Source organism: Grampus griseus (assembly GCF_964374135.1).
Source record: "Grampus griseus genome assembly, chromosome: 6".
Taxonomy (NCBI): domain Eukaryota; kingdom Metazoa; phylum Chordata; class Mammalia; order Artiodactyla; family Delphinidae; genus Grampus; species Grampus griseus.
Window position 1 is genome coordinate 70,327,635 of NC_139000.1, and position 9,509 is coordinate 70,337,143.

A 9,509-nucleotide genomic window follows, 5' to 3' on the forward strand; every position below is an offset into this window, starting at 1 on the left:
CTGTTTACTTTCTGTACTGTTTGAAAGTTTACCATGAACAAGAATTTTAGAGTAACAACTATGGAAATTTTTGGCTCCAAAACTAGAGATTCTAATTTTGTAGTCCTGAAGTTGGTCAGTGAATTCAAAATTTAGAACATGAATGATTGAGAGCCAGGGTTGAGAACAACTTCCCTATATGTTGGTCTCAAATGACTGATGGGGACAGCACCATCATTGTACAGACATAATAAATACCTGAGGGTGAATGTAAAATGAAATGTCACGTAATTTTTCCCTAGAAAGGGGATGACATTAAATTCTTCTGTTCAAGGTGGGATTTAAACAGATCAAAAGGCTCCTGCAGCTCTGGAATGGATCCATATATGATATCTCTAACTGTCCAAGGCAGTCTAGACATTAGAGAGTAGTAGAGGATGACAAAATATTTTAGGCAAGTTTATAGCTTATAACTCTAAGGTGGCATATTGGGAGCAGATATAGGAGACTGTACAGGGTACTGCTGTGCCCTAGGAAAGGTGATAGAGCTTAGTACTCATAACCCACAGAATGAGAAGCCATTGGATATAAATATTTCCAACATTCACCCTTCAGAAGAAAACTCTGTGTGTTGTCATAATCTGTTGACTTATCTGTGGCTTTGTGAACAGAAAAAATGTTTACTGTTTTATGTTTATATGTTATCTCTTATAAACATATTATAAAATACATAATGACATACACTGAAATTATTTACAACTTAATTTGATAAGGAAAACAAAATGCAATTATTTATACTATGAGATGAGTGAAAACTGAAGAACAATGAATAACCTTTACCTATCTGGTTTAGGACTATACTGAAAGCCACCCAAACAGCAGACACTCATGACTGGTTCTGACTCCCACTCTTATCCACAGCTCAGTAACTATTATCTGGTCAGAAGAAAGTGGAATTCTCAGGGAGACTCAGTTTTCAGCTAAGGCAAGGAGATGAAGAAATTTGTAAAGTGAGAAGAAGGTAGAGTGGCATTTGGTTAAAATGCAATGGAGACCCTGAGGTCACACAAGAAAGGGTTCAAAGGAAGTAGCACCAATCCTTTCATAATATAGAGTATTCCAAAGAGAAGATAGACAAATAGATTATGCATTTTGGGAGAAGGCCAAATTTGAAAGGGAAATGAGCCATGGTTTAATTACTGTAATTGGTCTTAAAGTTTTCACTTTAACTCTGTTGTAAAACATTTTATGTGCCAGCACTGACTCTATAGATCTACTGGAGGTCTAATGTCAGGGGCTTCTGAATGAGAAGGGCATTAACAGGTGTTTGGGGTTCCTTTGTAAATTTCCAATAAAACGTAGATGTCTGTGAGACAGTCTGTGTATCATCTTCATAGTTTTTTTTCCCCAGAAAAATCTTTGGTTTATATTGATTTCAAACTTCAAATTATAATACAAGTCAGCCATTTCAGGAGGGCAGAGAATGAGATGAAAAGAAAGTAACAAAAGGAATAGAAGGAGGAGAGGCATGGTGGTGTTTTATGGAAGATGGATCAGTAGTTTAACAGAATTAATCAAATAAAACCAAAACAAACTGCTTATGGTCTACACGCTGGTGGGGCTTGTGAAATATTCCCAGGCCTGAAATAATGGGAAACTGCTCATTCCCTACTGTCTTGATTTTCTGTAAAACTTTTCTCAGGATCAGCTTTTACAAATGGTAGGAGTCCTTTTTGGCCTCTTGAATTCCTTACTCAGACTTTAATAGCATTCCTTGCATAAAGGAAACAAATACTTTATAGAAATGGTAACTTGTATATATCACCCCTTTGTTAATTATGTAATACTGGAAATTCTGCTTTGAAGCCAGTGCTACTAATGAAATAATATGTAACTGGCATGGATTACATATTAATCACAGTAATATAAATCAACATGTATTGATATTGAGGTGATACAGAGCTCTTCCCTGACCAGCTGGTTCCTACTATCATCCAGGCAACATTTAGGGACCTAAAACTTCATGGAATCCAATGGAAACAAACCAGAAAGAACGGACCTTTAGAAATGGGTCTGTAAACTCCACAGCAGCTATTTACAGAGAGTTATTCATCTTCTAATGAATTTTCTACATATTTTAGCATTTCGTGCCTTTGCACTTTCTATTCCTTCCAATGCCACCAACATTTTTTCTTGGTTCCAACTCCTATACCAACCCCATTTAGGTCAGTATCTCTTGTTATATGTTTACTTAATAAACACTGTTTCTTTCAGAGCATTTACATTAGTTTGTAAACACCTACTTCAGCATTTATTTTAATAAATTTATTGGGTCTACCTGCTTATCTCACTTAAAGAAGTGAATTCTTTTGGTGGCTATGAGTTACATGAGAGAAATGCAAAATGCAACAGAAAAAAAACCCAGAGGTAAGACAAAGTAAGAAAGAGCTTAAAATTAAACTACATATTTATTTTGCAAAGCATCTTTTCTGTGCTGGTTTCCACAAACTTGTTGGTAACTTCTCAACTAACTGGTGGAGGTGGTGCTTATGGAGATCCGCCACCCCACAAGGCTCCAGAATTTAAAAATGCATCTCTTCTCTCTATTCCTTTATATAGCTTTTCTTGGCTCAGACAAGCAAAGTGGCAAAATCATTACTAATAAAATATAAGACCCCATTACAGTCATGTATGCAACAAACTTATAAAGCGATAAAACTTTAGTGATGGTAGGGAACTTAAAAGTAATCTAGTCCAACTCCCATCTTTTATAGATGAGGAAATTGGGGCTAATCATGTCACATGATTTTGTAGGTCATATATTGAATTAGTTGAAGAACTAATACGAGAACCCAGGTTTTCTACCTTCCAATCAAGTCCTAATTTATCTCTGCTTCATTCCCTCTTTCTTCCCTGGGATTATAAATAGAACAGGAGAAGATATTGAAAGTATTGTGATTCAACTCTTGTTGCTCCTTCAAGTAATTTTTAAAATTAAAATGTTCTTATTTTCTTACTTATTTCTCCCCGTTTCCATCTTTTTAAGCTTGGTAATTGAACACTGTGAAATTATGCCAACCTAAAATTTATTTTTCAAGTTTTCACAAGATAATGAAATAGTTTGTTGATAGTGAAAACTTAGTAGTCATGTCAGATTTTGGTTATGATTAGCTGCTGACATAAATACCAAAGCAGACTTCTTAGTCTGCTAAGAAGATGACTGTAGATGACACCAGCTTTTGCATTTGTTTCAGAAGGCAGTCCACAAGAGTGCTTCCAAGATTATTTCTATCATTTTTGAAGATGACTACTTCTACTTGCTCTTTTTTCTTTTGGTAGAGTGGCAACGTCTTGAATGTTGGAAAAATTACACCCTATCATAAAAATAATCAGCCTCTGATAAAGCATAAAAGGAAAATAAGCATTTCTTTTGTTTTTTAAAAAATAATTGATACTTGCAGAGGTGGTAAAAAAAATTCCTATTCACTACTACATATTAACACACAAGTAGTTTGTTTTTAACATTTCCCATAAAAGGAAGGACAATATAGAATCTCAATGTGGTTGGTCTAAGTTAAATTAGTTTTATTTATTTGCTGAAGGTCAGTTACCTAGCTTCATAAAATGAACTAATTTGGTCCTGGACACCATATTCATATTGCTTTTGTCATAATATAGAAATAAAATACAATAAAGCATTCCTATGAACACACTTTCCCAAAGCCATTTGGAACTGTATGGATCTTGAGCTCTGTTTGAATCTATTTTTCATTCCTTATATCTGAAATTACTAATTTTAGCCATTAGAACACAGGAAATTTTAAATAGATTTTGCTTTCATAGTAAATCATCCTTGTTTTCTCATCCATTCACTCGGCTGAAAAAGGAAATATAAAAATGAGGCCAAATGAATACATTATTGAATTCTGAATTTATTTCACTTCCAGATCTTGCAATGAAGGCCAGGTAGTAAGATGTGTACAAACCTTGGTAATATTTTAGATACAGAAATTAACACGTATATTTTTCTGTAATTGTAAAATAGAGCCAGAAGCAGGGCTCATGTATATAGAGCTATATTTGCTTGCATGTATCCTTCAAAGTGAAATCTTAAACAGATTTAACAGTATATACTTTTTGTGCTGCTGATAAAACACATTGGCCAAATCTGCCTACCAGGTGGATTTGAAATCTGAATTTACTTTTACATGTATTCATAAATTACTATTTCAGTGCAACCAGGTGGTACTTGATTTTCCAATAATGTATGATGTTTTGGTTTTGCCAAATATATATATATTTGCCGAATATATATATATATTTGCCAAATATATATATAATATATATATGGCTGTGGATCTCACAGAACCCTGTAGTACCCAACCACATTTTCTTGATTTAGTTTCCCTTAATATCAGGTTGTCATCAGATTCCACAATTTCTTTAAATTAGGAATGGAATCATGTTTTAAGCCAAAATCTTGGAGTCCAATCTCAATTTTTTTTACATTAAAACAGTGAAATATCAGTTATTCCAATGCTGTAATGTATCAAGCAACACTGGAAATTTAAATCCCCAAACAGTACACCTTTAGTTTGTTCAGCAGATATTAAGACATTCCGCGAGCCATCATCATATATTTTCAACAGTTTTATATTCAATCTACTCTTAGCAACGCTTTGGGAAATATCCTGAGATAATTTACTGGGTAAGTGCATGGATCTTCTAAAATACATTTGTAATATTTCATTGTTTGACCCCCTGAGACTGTAGTAAAGGAAACAGAAAATTTAACAGAGAAATAAATAGGTTAAGGATCAAAGCAATCTGGGCGTTGCTACTGTGCCATAGCTTCGTGTAAAAGCTGTAGTTCTTCCTCACCTCTTTCCCAAGGGCCACGAGTTACTTTGTTATTTAAAGTCTCCGTAAGTAAGACTGCTATTGAAGAACCACCCAGAAGTACAAAATATCACGAAATCTTTTCAAGTGGCAATTTACAGGGGGCTCTCTGTATCCTACCGTTCATAGATTAAACAAATCGTTACAGTTAACTGCCTACCTACAGTTGCTCTCGCTACAATCCCCGACTTCAGTCTGTGCGCGGACTGCTGGAACGCCGCAAGAATCTCGCCTTTATTTAACAACAGCAAACGAGAGCCCCTTTCGGAGAGCTGTTCAGAACCACCTTGCCCTGGGGACTTTAGAATAAGCAGGCAAGTTCGAGGTGGCTTCCGGGTCCTCTCTTCTCCGTCACTATCCGGTGTAGCTGGGCGCGAGTCCCCAAGGCTTCCAGTATGGAGCGTTTTGCACGTGACCTGCTCTGCTCCGTGCAGCTTGTAAAGAAAGAGCCCACGACGACCGTCATCATCGCTTGGTCCTCCGTCTTCAGCTTTGCCCTCATATCCCCAGGGCCTAACGCCTGACGTAGGGGCTTAAAGGGGGGGGGGTCTTTCAAGGTCAATGGGGCGAACGTTATCACCTGCCTCCCACCCGAATGCCAGTCACCGCCGCCTCCCACTCCGCCCCAGCATCTTTTGTGTGAAGATTCGCAGCGCTTGGGTTCCTTCGCGGATTTCTTCATGTGCCACTTTTCGCCAGAAAACCCTGAAAAATAAACCTGGGAATTCCACATTCGGCTCCTAAATCTCGCTGGAAATCCATTAGCCCCACCTCTCTGCGTTTCACTTCACGGTGAGTGTCGAGGGCTGCATCCAGAGAAAAAAAGAGAAAAAAAATTTCTTCCCGGTCTGCCCCTCCTTCCCTGCGGGGAATCAGGTCGCCCAGGAAGACTTCCGCCGCTCCACGTTTGCAGACCTCATTGAACTAAGTTGGGGTGAGGAACTGGAGAGAAAAGAAAAATCGTTTGGGGCGGCTGTGTGCAAGCGCCATCAGTCTCCCTCGGCCGCGCGCAGGTAGCGGGCGACGTCGCGGTGGCCCCGCTCCTCAGCCAGGTCCACGGGCAGGCGGCCCCAAGCGTCGCGCACGTCCAGCCGCGCCCCGGCTCGGTGCAGCGTCACCAACGTGTCCAGGAAGCCCTCCCGGGCGGCGTCGTGCACGGGTCGGGTGAGGGTGGCGGGGTCTGCGCAGTTGGGGTCCGCACCGTGGAGCAGCAGCAGCTCGGCCACGCGGGCGCTGCCCATCATCATGACCTGCCGGAGAGAGCAGAGCGGTCAGGACCGGGGTGGGGGCAGGTAGAGTCTTCTCAAAGAAATACCTATTCATGATCCAGAGACTCTTACAAGCCTCAGGAGTCTAGTTAAGCTTCATTTGCTGACGCAATACCATCCCCCCCCACCCCCGGCCCCAGCCCCAATTATACTCTACTCAGCCCTAATTAGTTCCATTTTATTCTCCAAACGTGGGAATACAAGAAAGAGCTGATGATAAACTGCTTATCGCCGTTGTGGGAGATTTCTTTAAAATTTCCATTGAAACAGGGGAGTCTATTTTGTTAAATGATTTATGGGTGGAGTTAAGACTTTTAAAGTCTTCATTATTTTCCTTTTTCTTTCCTCTACCCCAGCCATAATCCCAGTCTAAAAAATTTACTAGGCAGTCAGCTGATATATTTATTTTAGAAGTTAGAGCAGTGCTTTAGGAGAGAAAATAAGAAACAACTAAGTCTAAAACAAGGTTTACTTTGTTTAGTTTTTGCAGTAAATCCCCTGTGGAAGCCATTTGCTTTTCACTGTTATATATGTCTCTGCTCATAAAGGGAATACAGTCCCACAATTGGAGCCAAAATTGGAGATGAAAGGGAAAAAGTAAAGTCATGCATAGTTTTATAAGATGATGAAAACAAATTGTTTTTAATGAATGGTTCACCACTTTTAATATTTAACATTATAGATAAAGGCTAACATTTAGAGGATAATATATTTGAGGTAATGTAAAATAAACACTATATTTACATTGTACAGAATTTTATAATGTTGAATAGTAAACATTTCGCTATCTAAAAAAGAGCTTGGATCTTAGCAGTCACATCAGAGCAATGCATAATTTAGAAAAAGGATGTTTTGGAGCAGTAATCCTATAGTATCCATTTGTGTACATGTACATTATGCAAGTATTTACCTTCTCATTTTAACAATAAAACAAATTTCTTAATGTTTATCCATTCAAGTTTCCGATTTCCATTATTTTATTTTTTTCAACATCTTTATTGGAGTATAATTGCTTTACAATGGTGTGTTAGTTTCTGCTTTATAACAAAGTGAGTCAGCTATATATATACATATATCCCCATATCTCCTCCTTCTTTCGTCTCCCTCTCACCCTCCCTATCCCACCCCACTAGGTGGTCACAAAGCACCAAAGCAACGAGATGATCTCCCTGTGCTATGTGGCTGCTTCCCACTAGCTATCTATTTTACATTTGGTAGTGTATATATGTCCATGCCACTCTTTCACTTCGTCCCAGCTTCCCCTTCCTCCTCCCCGTGTCCTCAAGTTCATTCTCTGCATCTGCGTCTTTATTCCTGTCCTGCCCCTACGTTCTTCAGAACCATTTTTTTAGATTCCATATATAATAATTTTTGATAATTAAATATACAAAATGTTGTTATATGTTCTTGTGAGTTTATGTTTTAAAATGTACCACGGAATCAAAAGATAGTAAGCAAAAATTTTTTGTTTGTTTCATGGATATTAAAAACATCTATTTCCTCCCTTAGAAACCATGATATGATTTCTATTAGTGAAGTAAAGGGCATTTCATACATAGAGAAGAGGCGGAAAAGTGGTTCTTAATATCTCAGAATATGGTGAATTAAAAACGACAAACCTCTTTCTACAATTAATATAATTTGAAGTCTTTAAGAGCTACTTTACATATTGTTGCTGCTTTAAACAATCCGTCATTTCTTCCAATATTTTCTATGAATTCAAAATGAATGGATACATATTTTCTTTAAAATCTACACAATTAACAAGATTCCTTAATAACGGCTTGGTTCTGGAAGGTGATTGTGAGGTGAATACTAAATATGACCATAATAGTCAACAATAAAACACAAAACATTACCTTATATTTTAAAGAAATTAAAAAATATATTTAGCACTAATTAAAGTGGGATTAATAGTTAAACATATTGAATAAATGAATTTTAACAATGAAGAGACTATTTATGAAGGCCCTTTGCCATTTAACAAAGCTGCAGCAATGCTTATGTAATCCAAGCATTCAGTATAACTAAATAAAAATATATAGAAGCCCATTTTTTTCTTATGTAACACTCAAGAGACACTGCTTACATAAAAGGAATTAAGTATTGTGGTTGAGAAATCCTGTCTTTTTTCTTTGTATTCAATTCGTCTGTATGAGGAAAGAATACAAAATTTCACATCACAGCTTAAAGATTCAGGGTGATTTTTTTTTCATGTGCCGTGATTTTGTATGATTCCTTAAATTCAGTCCAAATTGTGTACCTTGTAATTTAATTATCTCTATCGTTGAAAGTTGATCGCTGTTTGTTGAAAGACAAACAGATAAGACAAAACAGTTCTCCTCCCCAAATAACCTCTCCTCTTCCCCTTTCCTCTCCAGTTGAACATATCCCTTGCATCTCTTATGAAATGGGAGAGGGGATATTGGTCTTTTTCCCCCCATTAAAAAGAAAACCAAACAAGTAGTGGGGTTTCCAATACCTTTCTTTAAAATTTTTTGTGGGTGAAAACCTGCTTTACACCTGAGCTGAATACTAGAGCAAGAGAGACAGAGGTACTAAGTCGGTGGAGATCTCAGTCCCCAGCCGCTTCCCACGGAGGCCGCGGTGCCGTGTTTGTGCGCCCCCTGACGGCGAGGCCCGGGGCCCCCAGCTACCTGGATCGGGCGCCTCCCGAAGCGGTTGAGTCTGTTGGGATCAGCACCGGCTTCCAGGAGCTGCCGCACGGCCTCCACTTGCCCCCGCGCCGCGGCGTTGGAAAGGGCCGCATGACCGCCGCCACCACTGAGCATGCCCTTGTCCTCCTCGCTCACTTCGCAGCCCCCAGGCGCAAAGTGTCCCGGATAATCCACCGCTGGCCGTGAGCTTCGCAACACGCCCCACCCCTCCTTCCCACCTCGCCCTAGCGGGCTCTCCCCACTCGGAAAGAGCTCAGTTCAGCTTCAGTCCCCTTTCGCCGTCCTTCTGCGGCTTGGGGGGTCCGTCCAATGGCCGAAAGGCCTGTAGTTAAGCCGGGCTTTTCCCGGATGGCTCCCAGGAAAAGGCCCCTCGCGCAGCCGCAACGTCGCGCGATCCACTCTGGCCGCAGAGTGCGGGCGCGTTGCAGCGTCCTCACCGCCGAGCTACACTCTGCCGGAGTGGAGAGCCGGCAGGGACTGAGTTCGTTTCCAGCTGGGCAGCAGTCGGGCTGGGTGCTTCCCACCTCCTTAGGCTCCGCCCCCTGTCCGTTCGGGCATGTCCCACTGTGCTGGCTGAGAGGCCTGGCAGGCAGCTGACGTTACAGCCGCGAGGATAGGGGCCAGGAAGAGCAGCCCAGAAGGTGCCCGGCCGCACGCGCCAGACACCGCAGAGCGGATCCCGCTG

At 40.1% G+C, this 9,509-nt stretch overlaps 1 protein-coding gene across 1 annotated transcript; it reads right to left on the reverse strand.

Annotated features, from left to right (window-relative positions):
* Nucleotides 1–3,645: 3,645 nt before the first annotated feature.
* Nucleotides 3,646–9,269, reverse strand: CDKN2B (cyclin dependent kinase inhibitor 2B). Its single transcript, XM_082656088.1, has 2 exons — nt 8,804–9,269; nt 3,646–6,128 (listed from the first exon to the last, which is right to left on the reverse strand). Exons 1-2 carry the CDS (start codon nt 8,936–8,938, stop codon nt 5,868–5,870), a joined length of 396 nt encoding a protein of 131 aa, XP_082512214.1. The 5' UTR covers nt 8,939–9,269; the 3' UTR covers nt 3,646–5,867.
* Between the last annotated feature and the right edge of the window lie 240 nt (nt 9,270–9,509).

Excerpts from the sequence above, each read along its gene's own strand:
- CDKN2B (XM_082656088.1), bottom strand. The coding sequence starts at position 8,938 with ATGCTCAGTGGTGGCGGCGGTCATGCGGCCCTTTCCAACGCCGCGGCG. Across the intron at positions 6,129-8,803 it reads TCGGGAGGCGCCCGATCCAG|GTCATGATGATGGGCAGCGC; the intron begins GTAGCTGGGGGC and ends TCTCTCCGGCAG.